Genomic DNA, 21,661 nt, shown 5'->3' on the forward strand with positions numbered 1-21,661 from the left:
AAGAATAAGAAGTGGAAGAAATGTGGCACAGCTTGGCATTAATAGGGTATGTAGGGTGGGGTGGCATTGATAATGGTGGGAGAAGGAGAAGCAGGAGATGTGACATCCTTAAAGACTAAGTACCAAAAAGAATAATATAGGTCCATGTGGCTCCATTTCACCACCAATTCCTTTGCCTGCTCCCTTTCAGCACCTCAGACCTTGACACCTCCATTCACCTTCCTCTCTTTTATACATGCATGCATGTGCATGTGTATACATACACCTTAATCCTTCATCAAGGGAAAACCAAACTTTTAGTCTCTTATTAATTAAACTCTTAACAACATATATGTTACCTTAGATCTTGTGTAACCTCTAGCTCTTTTTCTCATACATTATACTTCTCAAATTAGACCACAATATATATATATATATATATCAAGCATGGAAACTAATCTTTGTCTTGTGTGTATGCGTGTGGCATGGATTTGTAGACTTGTGACATGACTTTCATGTGCTAGATTGTTGTAAATACAACCAAAAACACTCTGTACTTTCTTCTGTTGGGGTGTCTTGTATGTATGGTAAATCACATGCAGCGGGAATATAGAAGACTACCAAGTTTCATAACGAATTTATTTAGTTGTTTCTTGAGCGTTTGTTTGTTTTCTAGTTTTAAGAGTGAAGTTTACTTTTAACTGGAAGATTTTGGTTATTTTAATCCATTCATTAGTCATTATAACTCATGCCATGATGAGTTATAACTGGAAGATTTTGCTGCGTCTATTCATGTTGACGTGATACCTTGAGAATTATATAGATATATATATATATATATATATGTTTGTTTTATTTTTTTTTCCGGCTCCATGATGTCATATATAAAAAAAGTGGGAGAGTACTTACTTTAGGGACACACTCACATTATCTTTGAATTTACATCCAACGGGTACCATCATTCCATATGTAGTATCCAAACAGTGTTAAACAGTTCTGAACAATAATTAGACGTCATAAACAACAGTAATTCTAGACAATTTCCCATATGAGCAAGTCTTTGAATTTTGATACAGTAACTCTAATAATATGTATAGTCGATGTTTATCCTATATATATATATAATGTTTATTGTCTACATGGTATTTATTTACTTCAAACTCTATTATCAATGTCTTTGATTTTTTTTTATAACATAAATCAATAACTAAATCTAAAATTTGATTACAAATTATATAAATTCTAAAATGGAATTTAGTTTTACAATAAATATTTAAATTTTTTTCATGTTGTTAAATAATTAAACGAATAATATCAAAGGCATTTACATGCTCGTGTTTGATATATATATATATATATATACAATTGTAATTGCGACATGTCTTTGCATGGCCGATGTTATACATTCCAAATTTCTCATGAAAGGCTCCAAGAAAAAGATGATGTAGATGGTGATACAGCCATTCAATTATACACATATGATTGATACCTTTTGGACTTATATATATTCCCTAGTTTAGAGTCAAGTACTCTTCCGCTATTCTTATTGATAGATGAAAACATATTAAATGATACTTATTTAATTTTAAGCAAACGCACACATATGCATATAAATATTTATTCAAAAAAAAAATGCATATAAATACTTGATGGTAGTTAAATAAAACATGAAAAACAAGTTAGAAGACTCATTTTTTTCGTTGACAATACGAATTTGTTATTTATGGAGTGGAATGTGGAAGTTTTTTTTTTAAATTTAGTTCTTCAATATAATTATATTTTCTACACATGTAAATCTCTTGTTATTTAATTTAATACAACCTCGGCAGAAAAGATAAATTAATTGAACAAGAAAAAGAAAAGAAAATTTCAATCAATTCAGAGAGTAATTACGGCAGTGTAATGAGTTGGTTTGAGGATAGTTTAGTGTTGTAAATCCTCTGAACATTACTATTTATCATTTATATTTGGAAAGTATATATATTAAGCAACGTACTTATTAAATAATGCAATATAAAATGTTTTGAAAGAAATACTTTTGCATTACTATATAAATTGACTTGGTAATGCAAGTAACTTATGGCTTAAGTGAGTTACAACGTACAAAAGTGAGTTATAGCATGATGATATCATGTTTGATCAGAAACTTAAATCAATCCTAGAAAACTCCATTTATATGTATATATATATATATATATATATATATTTTTACTCAATTAGAGTTCCACAATCTCAAACTTTTCATTTGCTTTTGACTTTGTGGTGCTGGCTTGGTGCAATTGGGAATCTCTTTTTGAGATGGTGCTCACTGCTACAAATGGTAATTAGTCTTCTTTCCATGCTTTGTAGGTTCTGCAACACCACTTCATCTTTCACTTGTCTGTGCATAACTGTAAATCATCCTTTAGAGAGAAATAAGATATCAAATTCAATGAGTAGTTCTATTGCCAAAAATAAGCAATCAAAGATAAAGGTTTATAAAATATGATTTCATGCATGCAAAACCCTAACACTGCTCTGCTGAAACTTTGAGCTGAGTTTTCCACAAAAGACCACTTTCTTCTTAGTATTTACCATCTTTGATTTTGTGAGGGAGGGTAAGTGAAGTTAGATATATGAACTTGCACAGAATTATGCAGTTCTATTTCTGTAAATGAATTAAAAAAAGGTTGTATTACATAGGCATTACTTGGTTAGTTTGAGTGCATTGTCAATATACGATAAGATGAGATCATCGTATGCCGAAAAAAAAAAATCAAAACCTAAATATTAGAAAAGTACAGTTTGGGGACCATTTCCTATCATTTTCACAATTTAAATCCATATCTACCTCCATCTCTTCCCTCATTGATAAATCATAAAATAAAATAAAAATTGCTAAAGTTCTGGTCAAGGGTATATTTGTAATCATACATTTCATGCACTAGGGTTTGGAGCTTCTCTCTCTCGCTAATGCTTAAGATTGGGTGACCTTGCTTGTCCCTTGCAAACAAATCATCCGCAACGTGAGTTTCATATTTTTCTGAGAGATCCCACGTGTCCATTTACTATTGGGTATAGAGAAGTTGAAATGACGGTTATGCCCTGATGTTCGTAAATATCTCCGACCACACTTCCAGTTAAATCACGCCTACAGTTCACAGCATGACACGTGCCCTCTTTTATGTTTCATTTAACACCAAATGTAGACCTAAAAAAAAACCCAAAAGCCGACACCTCAGTTCTCACTACTCACAAATGAGAACCATTTGGTGAGTTTTACTGTCTCTGTAACTAGCTCTCTCGAAACTCCCCGCGCTAATAACCTTGTTACGTAGAGAAACCGCAGGATAAATCTAAAAATGAAAAACGAAAAGTTAAAAACAAAAATAAAAAAATCAAATAAAAAAGAATGAATAAATAAATAAATAGAGAAAGAGTGAAGTGTATGAAGAATCAATCTTTGTCTATAAATAGCAAAGAGGAGCTGTTCCTCTCTATCTCTCTCTCTCTCTCTCCCATTATCACTTCCTTTGCTTAAAGTTTCTAGATTTGATCTTTGTTCTTGGGTTCTCTTTGATCTTTGTTTGAAAGGGAGGATTGGAGGAGATGGGGAGGGGAAGAGTGGAGCTTAAGAGGATTGAGAACAAGATCAACAGGCAGGTGACATTCGCCAAGCGTCGCAATGGACTGCTCAAGAAGGCATATGAGCTCTCTGTGCTCTGTGATGCTGAGGTCGCCCTCATCGTCTTCTCCAACCGTGGCAAGCTCTATGAATTTTGCAGTTCTTCTAGGTATAAATGTTTGTTTTTTTTTTCTTTTTTCTTTTGGATCTGATGTTGTGTTGCTTGTGTTTTTAGAGAAATTAGGTGAGAAAGGTTTTGTTTTTATGGTTTCTAATTGTTTTTTTAGTTTGTTCTTGAGTTTTATTGTCAAAAGGTCTGAGCTTGTTGAAAGGTTTTCTGGTTTTTACTGGTTTTAATTTGTTTGTGTTTTTTTTTCTTTGTGGAGTAGAAGAAAAGAAGGTGAGCTAATAAAAGGAAGGTTTCAAGGTTTTGATGATTTAGTTAGGAGCTTATCTTTTTCCAGTTTTTTTTCCTTGGTTTTAGAAGATCTGAGAGTTTTTGTTGTTCTTTTTAAATGTTGTTAGGGTTTTCCCTTTTTTTTTTTACGTAATTCCTTTTTGAGGAAAGATCAACAACACTTTGAGCTTACTGACAGAGTAAACTAGGTTTCTCTCAAAGAACTGTGGAAGAAGACCTGGCTTGAATTTCTAGGGTTAGGGTTTGTTTTGCTAAGGATTTGTGGTCCTTGATAACTATGGTTGCTGTTCTATTTTTATGATCTGAAGTTTTGGATATCTTTTGCAGTCTTCAAGGTTTTTCCTTTCCTTCATCTTGAAACCCTCATATATTTTTTATACTTTAAAAGCAAACAAAGTGAAAGATGACATCTTTGAATATTAGAGATTTATGATCTCAAGAATTTTTCTCTCCCTTTCTACAGATCCTTCCAAATAACTCTCAAACTAGGGTTTCTACTCCATTTCTGTGTTTCCTATGTTCATAAAGGCAAACCCTTGTTCCAGGTTTCTAAAATCAAACATTTTAATTTTTGCTGAAAATTCATGCAGTCACCTTCATATGACATGAAACTTTTGCAGTTATCTCCAAGTTATTTTGATGCTGCTTCTGGTGCTTCTTTTGTGAAATCTCATGAAATTAACTTTCAGTCACATCCACTTGAAGACTTCCTTGACATGACAACATAATTCTTTAAATCTCAAAAGCCTTTGAATAGATTTGATTTGATTTGATTTCTAGTCTATGAATTGCATTGAAGTCTCTGCATGGTATTTTCCAAACACTCTCCAAGTTGCAAGTTCATGCCTTCAAAACATGATTAAAACAAAATATATGTTACCACTTGCTCTCCTTCCATGAAAACTAAGGCTGCTTAATTTCTATATATGGATGAAATATATAAGTTCATAAGTCCTTCTCTTGAAAGTATTTAAATAGCATCTCAACCAAAACACACAGTATGTTGGTGTACTTTTGTGGGAGCTGCCAAACACAAGTAAAAAGTGTTTGTGAAGATGTGACTCACAAGCGTTTGTTCTGTTGGCCTCTTGCATTGCATTTGATTGAATTTTGTTGTGTTCTTTCAGCTCTGTATATTTTGTTTGTCTTCTCCTTCTCATTTATGTATTCCTGTGCTCAATGTTAATTGCATACTTTAGAACATTCTGTAGTTGCCAACATGCAAACTTTATATAAATGGTTTGTGTTACTCTTGAATTTATTCTTCTTTTTTATGCTATGCAGAAAACATCACACTCACCTTAAGCAATTAATTAAAGCTCTAATTTGTTTAATCATATGCTCCTTGTTTCTTCTCCCCTCTGAAATAGATTCTGTAAATATATACTGAAAGATAAATAGTAACTAATTGATCAATCACTTATTATTTATCTTTTGAGTTCTTACTTTTACATCATATGTGCAACTAGAGCTTCCTAAATATTTCATAATAACTTTCCCCTTTAGTATTAATAATTTATGTCACCATATTAATTGACATTCTAAAGACAAACTAAATTTAGTACCCATGGTTATGGTCTTAAAAAATTAAAATAATAAAGTTGTAAAATCAAGATTCATTTGTTTGAACTTTTATATTTTCTTACTTCGTTTATATTTATTAAACTCCAAAAATCTTTTGCAAGTAATACTAATAAAGGAACAAATTAAACTTCATTCTTCTTTACAATATATTTTTCAATATTCATTAAGAAATGGGTCATGCATAAATCCCGTTTCTCCAAGGGTACACTTAACTTTGTTGTTCTTTAATTTTTCTTCTATTCTTGATAATCAAGAAGTCATTTAAAGGTAACATCAGTTAAAGTGATGTAAATTTTTTAGTTATTCTTAAGCTATTAATTATACTGGATTCTTTTTTGGATATGTCTTGAAAGGAGAAAGGGTGGGGGCTCTAAAGCCATTAATTATTTGGCAAATGAATAATTAGATTGAATAATTTAAACTTTGATGAGTTGGGATAAACTTATTGAACATATGCTTATTTACATGTAAAATGAGACACTTGTGAGGATGAAACATATGATAAGATCAGACAATGCACAAACAGAAGAACATGCTAATTAAAACTAAAATATAAAATGGTAAACTAAATACAAAATGTTAATTTGAAGTATAAGTTGGATATAGCAGGAATAGGTCATTTTTATTTCTTGCTTGGATAACTTATCCGACGTTATTAATTATTTAAAATAATTACACCTAACCAATATTGTTATTGTAACAAGTTTTACATAAAGTTTATAGCATCCATTAACAATTAAAGCAGACCATTTTTAATGAAGATTTTACCTTTTTGTGTGTGTGTGTGTGTGTGTGTGTGTTAACTCATCTTTTATTTGTATGCAATTTGGAATATGAGTTTGGAATTGCAGGTGAACTTCTAAAAAAATATCAAATATACTTTAAATGTGTACATATTTGACATTAGATTAGGAAAAAAAAATTATTATGACAATCTTTGAGTAAAGCTGTAAATTCTTGAGTATCAATTAAAGATCCGGAAAACCAAATAGATGCATGTTTGGAGATATATGGTTACCATAGCGGTAATGTCGACGTCCATACTTGTGATGCTTAACATATATATATATATATATATATTGGGTTGCTTTTTTGCTTTAGCATAGACTAGCCTCTTTTGCATGGTTTACGCAGAGACACCAGCATGCAATATATATATATATATATATATAGTACACAACCAGCTAATAAAACATTTCATGAAGAAACTGAAGAATCAACTTATTGAAAATGTCACATACAAGGTAGAATCATTTCAGAAGTTTGCAAGCAAATCTTATTCTCATTTCTTTTCAGAGATTGTGTTCTTGTGACTATATATGCTTTATTGATATGTTAATCTTTTCTTTTTTGTCATTTCACTTCATAAATTTATAGTATGATGAAGACACTTGAAAGGTATCAAAAGTGCAATTATGGGGCACCAGAAACAAATATAGTCACAAGGGAGACTCAGGTACTATATATGTCTTTAATTATTTTTTTTTCCTTCTCAGTTTGTGAAGATAAGAATGCATGAATTAAAAAAAAAAACAATAATAATAAATCAATCTCTTGTTTCTTGCAACAGAGCAGTCAGCAGGAGTACTTGAAACTGAAAGCAAGAGTTGAAGCACTGCAAAGATCACAAAGGTTAATTAATCAATAAATCAATCACAAAGTGTAATTATAAAATTACAATAATCATATGTATGGTTACTTGTTCATCTTTAATTTTTTTCTCCAATGCATTTGCAGGAACCTCCTTGGAGAAGACCTGGGGCCACTGAGCAGCAAAGAGCTTGAACAACTTGAACGCCAGCTTGATGTATCACTGAAACAAATAAGATCCACCAGGGTATTAAAATAAGTTTAATCAAACTCAATCAACTGATCACTCCATTAATTTCATTAATCCCAGTGTTTGTTTCACCTGTGCATGCATGCTGTCTGCAGACTCAGTTCATGCTTGATCAGCTTGCTGATCTTCAAAGAAGGGTAAATTTTCATTTGTGAATTAATCTTCATTATCTAAATACTTAATCACTCAACATATATCTCACTATGTTTATTGCTGCAATGAAATAGGAACAAATGCTATGTGAGGCAAATAAAAGCCTGAAGAGAAGGGTAATTAATTAATGGCGTGTTTAAAAACTTAGAAACTAATTAATTAGGCATGAAGTGTCCTTATATTTGGTTGTGTTATTCCAGTTGGATGAAAGCAATCAGGCTAGCCATCAGCAGCAAGTTTGGGAAGCCAATGCTCAAGCAGTAGAATATGCAAGACAAGCTTCTCAAAATCAGGGTGATGGTTTCTTCCATCCTTTAGACTGTGAACCTACTCTTCAAATTGGGTAATCTTTCTATTTAGATATATTTATATATGTGTATATATATGAAAGTATGGAAGTTTTTTTTGTTTTTCTTTGATGCTTGTGTTTAATTTCTTAGTTACTGTTTTTCAGGTATCATCCTGATCAAATAACAATTGCAGCAGCACCAGGGCCAAGTGTGAGTACTTACATGCCTGGATGGCTTGCTTAGCTTGAGGATGCTGATCAATCTCTCTTAATTATTTCTCTACTCTTTGTTTGCCATCATCCTGAAACCTTTTCCTTTTCATCAATTTGCTACTTTTGTTTGTACAAGTGATCCAATTCCATTTCATGTCAATGACTGCATAATGTCTCTTCTATCTATCTTTGAAACGTATCATGGATTATAATTAGTATGTATAAGACTCCATAGTGTTGGAGACGTTGTAGTAATGTTTTTCACTGGTTATGAAACTTTATCATGCTTGGTTTATGTCTGGCCTTGTCTTTGGTACTAGAGGGCTTGTATGGAATTGGTGTCTTCTTTCTATCCACAAAATAATGTTTATTTTAAACTTCAAAGTTTTGCATAGGTGAACAGAACAGAACAGAACAGAACAGAAGGATAAGTTTGACACGTAACATGGATTAGCTTTAGAATAAGAAAGTACTAGTTTTCAAGTGTCATGCACGTCATAAATCACATACAGTGACTTTGTCTATATTTTATCATTCTTTATAATATAATTGATATCCTTAAAAAAAAATTCTCGTCAAAGCTTTTATCTTCATGACAAATTATCTAGAAAATTATAATTCTATTCATATACATGGTGGGCATAACGGATTCGAGTTCGGATTTTATATTTCTAGTCATCTCGGTTGGTTTTAGAATCAGGTTATTTTCTAGTTCTCTTTTATTATAGTTGACTTGACATATATGCTGTTATTTTTTTTATATTGTGAAAATGAGAGACACGTGTCAGACTGTGATAGGGAAGAACCATAAAATAACTTGGTTATAAGACCAAGTAAAATAATTTCACTTGATATAAAAGTCATCTTATTTAGTCCTACAAATTAAATTATTCTTTGATTCTCCCCTATCACAATTTGATGCATTTTCTTTATCCCATAATATAAAAAATAATATATATATTAAACTATAATAAAAAAAAAACCAGAAAATAACATGATTCTGGAACTAATCAGAGATGGGGGTAAATTTTTTTAGTAAATCACTAAAACTTTGACTTATTTTCAGCTTTTGATCACTGAGACTTGATTTGTATCAATTTGATTACTTTCGATTTTAATTTCATTTCACTTTGTAGTAAATCGAGAGATTTTCGACCTCCAAAATAAATGATATGACTCTTTTTCGATGATGTGGACACTCTAATAGACTTAATAATGTGTCAATGGGAGGACTAACTTATATTTTTAAACATCCATGTAATCAATTGGGGTTGAAATCGCGATTTATTCTAGGGATGAAATAAAATTACGATTGAGTGGACCAAATTGATCTAATCAAGATCGGTGATCAAAATGAAAATGAGTCAAAGTTTAGTGTCCTACTAAAAAATTTACCCAACCGAGATGACTTCGTAACAAACAAGGGACTAAATTTGCACCGTTAGCCGGATCTTGTTCCAAACCCGATCCATTAGTTCTAATCTGACCTCCAATAACTTAGGGGGTATTCTCGGTAATTCACACCAACTACGGCAACCTTCCCCGTTTATCCACGAATTACGAGTTTCTATTTGGACGTCACCTTTTGTGCCATCACGCTACAATACATCACAACACAAACACCTATTTTGTACCAATCAATAGATCCCACGTGATCCGTTCGTCCATCATAATACCACGTGTACCTCATCCGTCTTCATATACTGAAAATGCTGTCCAACACCCGATACCTCTCCATCCCTTTACTTTTCCCTTACTCTTCTTTCTCCTCTCACTGATCCGACATCAGACGTGAACCGACAAACAGCATCCAAAGACTACAATGCAGTATAAAAGCTGGGCCCCATATTTACAACAAATAAAAATACTCCACGTCATCAATATGGACTCATTGCTGTTCAATCTCTCAGAGCTATGTATTTCCTCTTCCCTCCTATCATAACAAGCGAACAATGCCATCAATCCCAACCGTCTCTTCCACAGAGTAGAGAGAGAAGGGTTTCCACCGTTCCCGTTCTAACCCCACCGTTCTCCTTCCCAGAATACCCCCGCTCCGATAAAAACATCACCTTTTTTGATCTTATCTACACGTTTGGGAATCTAGGGTTATGGTTTCCGAAATGCGCGCCGGCGGCGAGGACCAGAAGGTCTTCTACGAGCTCTGCGCGCTTCTTTTCAGCGTCATTAAGTCTCCGCCCGGCGCCGTCTCGGTGTCTACGCCTGCGCCTCGGGCGGCCAGGGTTGGGGGCCCTAGGAGATCGCAGGTGACCCCGGCGGCGTTTGCGTCGCTGCTGCTTGGGGTTTCGCTTGCGTTGATGCTCTGCGGATCTGTTACGTTTGTGATTGGTTTCATTTTGATGCCTTGGGTGCTTGGAATGCTGATGGTGTTCTACTTTGTTGGAATTGTTTCCAGCCTTTCGGGAATTGGGAGGGCGATCCTTTGCCCCTCGACGCCGACTCCTAAGGACGTGCAAGGTGCGTTAAATCGGATTTTTTTTTTTTACCCGTCATTTCAATCTAATTCGTATTCTAATTGCGATCTGTTCTTTGAATTCATTTTCCTGCCATCATTTAGATCCAAAAATTGTTTTTTTTTTTAAATAAATTTACGTATTGAAAAATCTCATTTCTTTGGACAAAGAGGGTTATTTTCTGCTGTCCTTTTTGGAATCAGGTTCTCTTTTTAGTGGGTCCTTTGAGTAAGAAATGTTTGAAACTTCTGTTGATGAATTAATTGGGTGTGTATCAATAATTGAGGGTTGATCGAAATTCTGATAGCGATTCGTTATCGGTTGATTGTAGCCTGCAAAAAGTTGCTCAAATTATTGGAAGTGCTATTCTTTTCTTGTCCTTATGTTCCTTGTCATGTCTTTGAATTTTTTCTTATTTGATACTTTTAACATTGTTTTGTGCTGTCTTTCCGAAGATATGTTTTCTGATCCTAATTTTGTTTGGATTTCCATAACTAAATTGATGCTAAATATTGCGTATGTTAAGCTATTTGTACAGCCTGGAGTAGTTTTGAATTGTGTGAAAGTTATTTAGCATTAAATTGAAGAAGGTTTTGTTTTCTCATTTGAAGGTTGACCATGATTACAAAGTACATGATAGACAAAAATGGCTGCTTACAATTTTGGATGATGCCAAATTAGATTTCAGAATGTGACAACATATATCTAGCGATATTATCTACATTTATGCTTTGAACATTTTGTTTATTTATACTTTATTAAAATGAATGCTGATGAGATTGCATTGATTTAAAACTATTGATTGAGTAAAATAAAATTTGTAAGGTGCACTAGAATTTTTCTATTATGAAACACACTATATTGTGATCCCAGAGGATTTCTTCTCTTATTGGTGTGAGATTCTCTCTTATGCTTTGTGAACGGTTATTATGGTCTTATTAGATTAAATTTTAACTGATTGTCATTTGTGAAAAAAGAGATTCAACCTAATAGTTTTAATTGGTTGTCCAGACAAGAGAAGGGCCATGATAAGGTAAAAGAACTTGGTTTGTCTTGTTTGAAGCCAATTGCTAAACATGCAAAGACTTATTCTGAAGAGCATAGGACCTTAAAGTTCATGATAAATGAAAGCAAGCCCAGTTGTGATCTTGATGGAGGATTCTCTGATGCCCTCTGTATCCTTTTGATAACTTGTGGGCCTTAAGTGTACTTGGTTTGAGTGTATAGCTTCTTTAGTTATACTTCACTTCAGCTTAGACAATTGTAGTATCTGATTGGAACATGTACAAAAATATAAACATGGTTTATATTCAAGAAAAAAAAATGAAGAGTAACTTGTATGTTTTGGCTCTTAAGCTAGAATAGTTTTTTCTTAGGTAGGCCTTTGTTTTGTGATGCTCGTAGAGGTGGTTGAGAATTGTGAATTTTTACATTAGTGAAGTGTCTAGATGCAAGTGACTGCATAAGAACACGGAATCAACGAACCATTGTCATCGTTATTTAAATGATGAATTTAAGCATTGAGTTTGGATATTTGCGTTGGAATTCAAGTTTGCAGAGCAACTTGCAGCTTTGATTATTTTCCTTTATGAATGGTCCTTATTTGTGGGGTTCTTCCATTTTAGATGGTTCACTACTTGTATTGAGTAGGTCTTATGTGTTCTCGTCAGAACGCAGAATCATCAAGCCATTTTTATCATCTGTCTAAATAGTTAAAGCTTGTAATTGGTTTTGAGTATTTGTTTTGGAATTCAATTTTGAAGAGTAGCTTGCACCTTTGATCATTTTATTTTAGAAGATACCCTTCTACTAGTGTTTTTGGTCTTTTCAGTCTTTCTGCATTTCCTTTTAATGTCTTCAATTTACTGTTACCCATTTATAATGCATTGTCTAGGCCTCGTGTGGTTTTGTGCTTGAAACAATACTAGCTATTGTGATTATAAGTCAGGTAAACAAAGTTTGAAACACCATCACAGGAACTAGAAGTGAATGCAATATGCATGCTTGGTATTTGATAAAAGAGAAAGGGTGTTCATCATGCCTTAAAACATCAATCCATCTGGCATTCGAATTGATGCTTGATGAGGCAAGGAATTGATAACCAAATGATGCCATTTCGCTGTAGCAAGATAAATCTGAGCAAAAACTTGTTTTCTCCTTCATTCTCGTTTTTAGTGCTTATCATACCAACTTTGATGAATCATAGCATTGGTTTTTAATTTTCGAATGGTGCAGCAGGGCAGCCGCTCTTCTCCAAACTTCCCATATTTTAGCAGATGAAAAGCAAAACAAGAGCTAGTTGAAGCAGAGTACCCTCTCTGTAAGTCGTCAGTCATCCTCAATGGATAAATCATCAGTTGGGTTAATGGTTGTCAGATATTAATATAAAAGCTCAGCGTTTAGCAAGATATGCCCCTGCTGCTCTCCCAAGTCACACTGCTCATCCATTCCTGATCCAGTGATCTATCTCTTCATTTCTCTTCTTCTCCTTCTCCTTCTCCTTCTTCTTCTTCTTGAGCCTCCTCAGTAGTGATATGATCACATGATGATATACTTTTAATCTTCTTTCTCTTTCACATGTATAATAAACTTCTCTGTTTAAGCACCTCCACTCTCAAAATACAATGTTAATTAGCACTATTTATTATTATTATTATTATTATTATTATTATTTTTTTAGGTTTATATTCATTCAAATCACTTCAAACTGGAATAATGCACACCATAAATAAAACAACAGATCAACATCCCAAGATCAAACTTCTTCATCATCATCACATATAACATCAAAAAACAACTAATAACCCATGAGAAGATATATATATAAATAAGTAAAAGAGCATCATAAAAAGATAGGTTTTTTTTTTTGGAAAAGGGGGGGTTTTCATGTTTAGCCAGTATAGATATGGACTCCAATGGCGATGAGGAAGATGGTGATCAGACCGAAGTAGATGATGGTGTGGACCAGTATGGAGATCCCACTCGTCTGGAAGTTGCCGAACTCCACCAACCTCCCATTCCCCGGCAGCTGGAACAGCAATCCCGGCGTCAGCAACACGAACAGCACCACCGCTATCACCACCGGCCCCCAATCCGCCATTGCTTCTCAGAGAGATCAGAGATGGATCAATGAATGACAACTGAGAGAGAGAGAGAGAGAACCCTAGGGCAAGCCAAGAAGCGATTTTGTTTCTTTTCTTTTTTTCAAATTGGTTTATTCATTTCTGGGGTGTTTCTTTTGCATATATGTAACCCCCTTCTTCTAATTTTGAAATTACTTTTATATCCTTGCATTAAATTCTGTTCTTCCCTGTGTATATAATATATATATATATATATTTTTCATGTGTCTGTCTTTTAACATTTAAATAATTTTCTGAGTTATTAAAATATTAATTTTGTTAAGGAAGTTTGTAGAAGGATGTTTATGTAATTTTAGAATTGGAATAAGGGTATAAATGTAAAAAGAGCCGATATTTTTTTAAAATCGGTTGGAGTATTGACACGGTGAGGTCGGTGACACGTGGCATGATGGATAAGACGGACGGCACGTGGCGACACTTATGTATTGCCTTGTATAGATAGATATGTCTTTCTATGGTGGGGTCAACCATGGAGTCATTTGAGTCTTTCCTGATTTAATTATTGCTTTAAATTATTGTACGTTGATAAATGTAGTTCTAAGATTGGAAATGAAATGATAATTTGGTGGGAAAGGAGTATTGACTATGTCATTGGTTAGTTGAGTTTTTTTTTTTTAATAATAAATTTTATCTTTTAAATTTGTTTGTTTTTAAGATGAGTTTGCTATCAACTTAACATCTGTTGTTCTTTTAGTTTTGGTTAAATTAATTATTTATAATATATATATATGTATATATTAAATAAGTGATGGGATCAGAAGAAGCTAAAGAGTTTAAGACAAGCATGTTATGAATTGTGGTTGACACCTAAAACCAATCTATATATTTCTTTTATCTTGAATTTATAACTGGGTATGATTTGAGATCTTACTTTTTTAAAAACAATGTAACAAATTCATAATTACTATAAAGATAGTAGTATTTAAGAGAGTACAGTTAGTGAATATATATATAAACACTACCACATGCATGCATGTGTATACAAATACAAATAGTCCAGAGTTCATGATCAATCACTCGCTCATCTGTTCCTTAATTAATTTAAAATTTTAAATATTATATAATTACAAATATTTAGTGAAAAGAAACTAATCAAAGAATCTATCAAGGCCCACAATCTTTGTCAATACTACACACACACACATAAAGCTTATACCACCTTCCATAAAATCAAATTCTTTCAAAAAGCTCACACCATATATATATATATATATATATATATCACCTCCTTCTCTTTAATATTGGACAAGAAAAGAAGCTTTAAAGGATAATGACTATTTGTTCCCACTACTTCAAAAGCAAAGTAGTAATTAACTTTCTCCATTACATGCACTCTTCTTTCCTTAACTTTTTCTTTTTCTTTTTCTTTTTTTGGTTTTGATACATGATCTAAAGCATTGCTATCTATTAACTATCTTCTTTGCAAACCCATATCAATTAGATAAATTGAAAGAATGTCACAGGACTGGGGACCGGTGATCATCGCAGTGGTTCTCTTCATCTTGTTATCTCCGGGGCTCTTATTTCAGCTTCCGGCGAGGTCTAGGGTTGTAGAGTTTGGGAATATGAACACAAGTGGGTTATCCATTCTTGTTCATAGTATTATCTTCTTTGCTATTCTCACCATTCTTGTCATTGCTGTTGGAGTGCATATTCATACAGGATGATATATATATATATAAATATATATCATTCATGCACTTTGTAGTTTGTTTTCATGCATGCATGCAAGCACTTACGTATACGTATGTTTAAAGTTCCTGTGTTTCTTCAACTAATTAACGTATGATATATATATACTTTCCTATCTTTTTATGTATGTTTGATTTCCATGCATGAATAGTTCATGTTCTTTTGCTTCTTTAATCAATTGTCGGTGGAGTGATTCTTGTTTTCTTAATTTCTATTTTTGAAGTGATGAGTTATTAATTTATCAATGTCTTTATCGTGTTCTTGTGTTAATTTCTTTAATCAAGTTTGGTAGAGTAATTCTTGTTTTCCTTAGTTTTTATTTGTAAAGATGATCAATTTAATTTATTGCTTATTAACACACACACACACACACACACACACATATAACTTAAATGGCAACTTAATTAAGGGTTATGTTTTATCAAAGAATATGCCTACTCTGGCTTGAAGTTTAGTTGGTAATAAAAGCATTTTGGAGACATATCACGTCATACAGCTAATGGCTAATTAAAGTGGAGAGTGATGCCTCAAGATTATGACTTTAATTAATGGAAGCTAGGTAATTAAAGGGTTCTTATCTACTGAAAAAAAGTTTTATTAAGCTTTAATTTATATTAATTAGTCTAATTATGTATGATTAACAACTGATATAATTAATTAATACCATCTTGATGCTTGCTTCCAAAGTTCATAAATAATACTCAAATTAAGATCAGCTTGGTATCTTTCTTAATTTATTCTTCATCTTTGTCTTCTTTTTCATGAATAGTATTATTGATATCAGTGTAGTACTATATAATAGTATTAATTTTTCAATATCTTGTTTATTTAGAGTTCAGTGACAATTAACAAAATGAATTAAAAAATCAAGGCATATCTTAATATATAAAACACACATATATGCCTAAGATAAAAAAAGAAGAAAGAAACAAGGTCTACATGACGCACTAAATATGAGAGTTGATCCCACGGACCAGGTTCTCTGACAAAATGTAATTTATTCTCACCCATTGGATTTTCTCAATTTAATAGCTTTTAAAACAAAATGTAGCAATTTTTTAATGCAATTACTAATCTATTCTTATATTATATAATAAATAAAAAATAAAATTTATAAATCTATGGTTAAAAATGACCCACATCGTAGTTTCATAATTATTACCACGGAATCTCGCGAGTTCACTAAATTATTTTTCCACTAAAAATAAGCAGCACATTTATAACACTTATAACAAACAAGCTAATTAAGTCATGAATTAATATATATTCCAATATATATAAACACATAGTGTGAAAAAGAGAAAAAAGATAATTAAAGTTAAATTAATAATACTTTAAATATGATATAGTTAATTACAATTAGGAGCACAACCGGCATAGATGTGAAGATGTAAAGCTAGGATGAAGATAGAGATGATAACAAAGAAGATGAATGCATGAACAGCAATGGCTTTACGATTGGTTCTAAATGTACCGAACTCTATTATCCGATCATTACCTGGCAACTCGAAGAACAACCCCGGCGATAACAAAGCAAAGAATACCACTGCAACCACCACCGGAGCCCAATCAACCATTGACGATGCTAGCTTAATTAGACTTATAAATGATTAAAAAGATGCAACTAGAGGAGAGAAAACTAAGCTAATTGGTTCTTATTAATAGTATAACAAATGAATAGCATATATAGAATGTGTGGTGCATGTGAGCTAGAGAGCCTTTCTTTGTCTTATTTATTATAAATAATTAATAAAATGGTCCAATATTGCATATATACACCCATATACATATAACAAACAACTAATTATTCTCCTTAATTGCTTTAGTGATACTTTATTCATTAATAAATTCCAAATGGAAATATATACAAATTAGTAACAATGAACAACCATGCAATTAATTACTTGAAAACTAAAGAACAAATAACAGTGAGACTAATTAGTTCATGAGCAGATAAGCAAAAACCAGATACTTATAAAACTAAGTGCCAATGTACAAGTGGACACCAACTGCAAGAAGAAAGATGACAATGAGAGCAAAGAAGATGACTGCATGGACCAGTATGGAGATGCCACTGGTCTGAAAGTTCCCAAACTCCATCACTTTACTTTTCCCTGACAATTGAAACATAAGTCCTGGAGATAAGAGGATGAACAGCACAGCTGGCCCCCAATCAGACATTTTTGTCTTCTCTGTACAGTATCACTCTCTTAATTATCACTAATTCTAAGTTAATTTCAATGGTTATTGTGTGTATTACTATTTATATATGGATGAGAGATCTACAGAGAATGATCACAGAAAGAGATATATATATATATATCAGATGAAAAACCTCACATGTGAAGTCACCAATCACTTGTTCACCACTTGCATGTATATTATTTAATTTGTTGTTTTTATTTTAATTTCATTGGTCTGTTTCCTTTTCAGCAATTTGTCTTCTTCTTTTGTATTGCATGCACATGCTTGCTTCTTCATCTTTATGACTCTTTTTCTTCTTTTTATTGGGGAATGAAGATGTTGGAATGTGTTTTAGGCAAAGTTGATTAGATATGATCTTGACATAAAAAAAATTAAGTTGTGATCGATTCTATTAATTAGTGGTGCCATGCATGTTGCTTGAACTTTGCTTTTGTATTTAGTTGTTTGTGTCTTTTTTAATGGAGCTTTTTAAAAAATCTAGGAAGATTAATTAACAAAATCCAGCATTCTCATGGTCACATGCAACTTCTCTCCATCAAGTAATTTTTTAAAAGTTGGAAAATAGCCAGTGGCTTCACGTTCCAAAGCCAATTTTATTTTTACTTCAAAATATCATTTAAAATGTGGTTTTAGAAACCAACATTTACAATGTAAATTTTTAATTTTTTTTTATGGAAAAAACATCAAATTCAATTGTCAAAGGCAACATAACCTACCAACATTAGCCCCACCATTTTTTAAAACATTTATATGAATTTTTAAAAACTTATCGAATACGCAGGTCTAATATAAGAATTCACTTAAAATTAAATAAATAAGAACATAAAATTTCAATATATAAAAATCTCCTCTCACGAATTTTGAAATAAGTCTTTATAAAACCCAAACTAAGAACCAAATAGTAAATAATGTCAAATTACTGAATAAATAAATAAAATTAAAATAATTTATTAAAATTAAAATAATTATAAACATTAAATAAAAACTCTTTTAAAAATTTAAAATAAAATAAGAAGCTTTTCCTTATGGTTGAATCAAAATTATACTTTATTAATTACTACAATATTTCATGATGTAAATTATCTTGTCAGTAATTTTCGGAAAGTTGTCTGATTTAATTAATGGAATGCTAAATTATTGAATAAATTAATAAAATTAAAATAATTTATAAAATTAAAATAATTATAAACATTAAATAAAAACTCTTTTAAAAATTTTAAAATAAAATAAGAAGCTTTCTTCCATATGGCTGCATCAAAATTATATTTTATTAATTACTATAATATTTCATGATGTAAATTATCATGTCAGTAATTTTTGGAAAGTTATCTGATTTAATTGATGGAATGCTAAAGTCAGCAACGAGGTTGAGCATAAATGTTTGAGCATTAGTGTCGATTAAATGGCTCAATCTAATGTAACAAAATATTAAATAATGTACCTGATTAATTGAGATTGTTGGTGCACCAAATTCCGACATACATACGGACAATATAATAATTAATTATATTATTGATATGTTTAATTTTACAAGCTGTGATGCCGTGTTTACTAGTAATTCACCATAACATGGAATGTTTATTCCACTTAATATTCTATATTTTTATCAATATGTTAATGTGTCCTAATAAAATCAAAATTTATTTTCATATATTTTTCTTGTTTCAAATTATAATTTTTTTTTTATAAATTAGCGATGAATATTTTTTATTTTTTTTGTATTATGTTTGAGAGATTTTTGAACTTGAGGATTCTCAAACACAAATAAAATAGAAAATTACTAGGTTATATATTTCACTATTTTTGATTATAATTTGATAATTTTGACAATATTAATATAGCATGATTTATGTATTTAAAATAAATATAAAATAATACTGATAATCATGAAATGTCCTGATTGATGTAGTGGGGGAGTTGGCATTTATTATTATTATTATTATTACTATTTTCCTTGTTTGGTTGTTGGTGTTGCCCTTTCATGTGGCTCACTTTTTTACTAGTGGCTAGACTTTGAGCGATGGACCTCTATTTTGTCAGTGGGTGAGTTGTCTATCTATTTGCTCGCGTGTTTCTCATTTTTGTTATTAATTATTAATATTAACAAGTCAAGGATGCCATTCATACCTTAGATTTTTAGTCGGAAAAAGTGAAATAAATAAAAGTCAATTATTAACAAACGCTAATATCATCAAATACATAATTAAATTTATGGGTTTGAATAAATGCATAATTAAATAAATAACAATAGACATCCACTGTTTGAATTAAAGTGTGGTTTATCTATTCTCATAAAAAATTTATGGGTTTGAATTTTAAATTTAGATTTAAGAACATTAATTAGAAGAAAAAGAATAATAATTTTTTAAAGTTATTTATTTTTAATGAAAATATTGAATTTTGCTATGAATACTACAGGAACAAACAGTAGATGTCTATTGTAACAATTTTTCATACTGTAGTAGCCACTCATATTTTGGTGTAGCAACCACATATTAATTTAATATATAATAATTCGTTAATTTTTTATAGTGACAATTTTGTATAAAATAATCCAATTTCATAATCATCAAAGCAAATAACGAATTCAAAAACTTATTTAGATAGTTACATATCTACAACATTCCATTAATTATCTAACTAAAATTTAAAAAATTAATTTATTATGAAAAATTTATTATAAATGCAAGTAATAGTTAATCCTCAATATAAATTTATATATAGATTCCAATCAATATACTGTAACTATAAAGAGTGCCATAAATGGTAATATATATATATATATATATATATATAAATATCAAACACCTTTGATTTTACTTTATTTCTTCTTATACCTTTTTGTCTTCTTTATATAATTTATAATAAATGAAAGATATTTATAACCACTCAAACAAAGAATGAATGGTCAGAATTAATTAATTAGATCTAATGGTAGATAATTCATTGGTACCAACAAAGAAAAAAAAAAATAATATCAAACAACTATATCAAATGCATAGGAAGTAGAGAACAGATGACACAAGACAAAACTCTATGAACTAAAAACAACACATAACTCAAAAAAAAACAAATGAAAAAACATAGAATTAGCAATAAGTTATTCTCTTTTTCATGATGTGAAGAAAAAAAAAATTAATATAAAAATCAGGGCACAACCTGTAATAGTTTTTTACTTTATAAAAAGTGTTTGTCGTCAGTTTATAAAAAAAAATCTTTCAATTACAAAAAAATGAAAACTAATATATATATATATATATATATATATATATATAATTACTAAAATCCAACAAAAATTTATATTTGAGATAACGAAATCTGAATGTGTTTTTTAGATTGAGTTTGAATATTACTTACTATTTTTAAGTGTTAATCGTATTTACTAGGATTGCTTTCACATGCACACACACCCACACACACACACACATACATACATCACAATAATAATCATCACAATAATAATAATAATAAAATGAAAATTAATTACCTAATGAAACATCAAAGCAAGCAATTGCTTAAATTTACTTGTCTAACCATTTAAAAAATTAATTTACTAAAAATACACAATGAGAACTAAAAAAATAGAATCAGTTTCTAAATTAATATAGTTATTATATATAAATAAAAATATATTTGATAATTAATTTTTTTCTTAAAAATAACATTAATAAATATTTTTTTACTATTAATTAAAAAAAAATTCTAATTGTTCACATTCTTACGTAAAAGAAAAAATCTAACCGGGAGGCAGTCTTATTTTTTTACTATCTTACTCGTTTTAGATAAACCATAGTTAAAAATTAATTATATCTCAAATACCGCCCAAATAGTATCTTAAATATATCCAAAACATGTGTTTAATTATGAAATGAAACAAAACTGTATTTTTCACTTTTTACTATATATCTCATTTGATACCATCTATGATATGTACGTGATACAGGTCATTGGATTTCTATCCAACCGTAGTGCAGTGTTTCTACTTATAAATAATACTATATATAAATAATAACACAGTATAAAAAAATAATATTATATAATATTTTTATTTGAAACCATCTAATCAATTT

The 21,661-nt window shown here is 30.8% G+C and overlaps 5 protein-coding genes across 8 annotated transcripts; 3 read left to right on the plus strand and 2 right to left on the minus strand.

The window, feature by feature from the left end:
* Window positions 1-3,428: 3,428 nt before the first annotated feature.
* On the plus strand, window positions 3,429-8,375 carry LOC120259856 (agamous-like MADS-box protein MADS4). Its single transcript, XM_039267306.1, has 8 exons — window positions 3,429-3,752; window positions 6,963-7,041; window positions 7,156-7,217; window positions 7,323-7,422; window positions 7,521-7,562; window positions 7,653-7,694; window positions 7,779-7,921; window positions 8,033-8,375. The coding sequence occupies exons 1-8, from the start codon at window positions 3,568-3,570 to the stop codon at window positions 8,109-8,111; spliced, it is 732 nt and encodes a 243-aa protein (XP_039123240.1). The 5' UTR covers window positions 3,429-3,567; the 3' UTR covers window positions 8,112-8,375.
* A 1,583-nt stretch (window positions 8,376-9,958) lies between these two features.
* Window positions 9,959-13,204, plus strand: LOC120259857. 4 transcript variants are annotated; one of them, XM_039267310.1, is made up of 2 exons: window positions 9,959-10,555; window positions 11,163-11,548. In XM_039267310.1, exons 1-2 carry the CDS (start codon window positions 10,189-10,191, stop codon window positions 11,165-11,167), a joined length of 372 nt encoding a protein of 123 aa, XP_039123244.1. In that variant the 5' UTR covers window positions 9,959-10,188; the 3' UTR covers window positions 11,168-11,548. The 4 variants fall into 4 exon arrangements, with proteins under 4 accessions (XP_039123244.1, XP_039123243.1, XP_039123241.1 ...); XM_039267309.1 differs by lacking the exon at window positions 11,163-11,548 and adding an exon at window positions 11,563-11,891 and having other exon boundaries at window positions 9,960-10,555; XM_039267307.1 differs by lacking the exon at window positions 11,163-11,548 and adding an exon at window positions 12,787-13,204 and having other exon boundaries at window positions 9,968-10,555.
* Window positions 13,205-13,294: 90 nt separating this feature from the next.
* On the minus strand, window positions 13,295-13,766 carry LOC120259858. The gene has a single exon (XM_039267311.1). The coding sequence runs from the start codon at window positions 13,649-13,651 to the stop codon at window positions 13,442-13,444; it is 210 nt and encodes a 69-aa protein (XP_039123245.1). The 5' UTR covers window positions 13,652-13,766; the 3' UTR covers window positions 13,295-13,441.
* Window positions 13,767-14,850: 1,084 nt separating this feature from the next.
* On the plus strand, window positions 14,851-16,058 carry LOC120262086. Its single transcript, XM_039270140.1, has one exon. The coding sequence runs from the start codon at window positions 15,149-15,151 to the stop codon at window positions 15,359-15,361; it is 213 nt and encodes a 70-aa protein (XP_039126074.1). The 5' UTR covers window positions 14,851-15,148; the 3' UTR covers window positions 15,362-16,058.
* Window positions 16,059-17,301: 1,243 nt separating this feature from the next.
* On the minus strand, window positions 17,302-17,567 carry LOC120262419. Its single transcript, XM_039270521.1, has one exon. The coding sequence runs from the start codon at window positions 17,565-17,567 to the stop codon at window positions 17,367-17,369; it is 201 nt and encodes a 66-aa protein (XP_039126455.1). The 3' UTR covers window positions 17,302-17,366.
* Window positions 17,568-21,661: the final 4,094 nt, after the last annotated feature.

Source organism: Dioscorea cayenensis, chromosome 5, assembly GCF_009730915.1.
Source record: "Dioscorea cayenensis subsp. rotundata cultivar TDr96_F1 chromosome 5, TDr96_F1_v2_PseudoChromosome.rev07_lg8_w22 25.fasta, whole genome shotgun sequence".
In the NCBI taxonomy this organism is placed as follows: domain Eukaryota; kingdom Viridiplantae; phylum Streptophyta; class Magnoliopsida; order Dioscoreales; family Dioscoreaceae; genus Dioscorea; species Dioscorea cayenensis.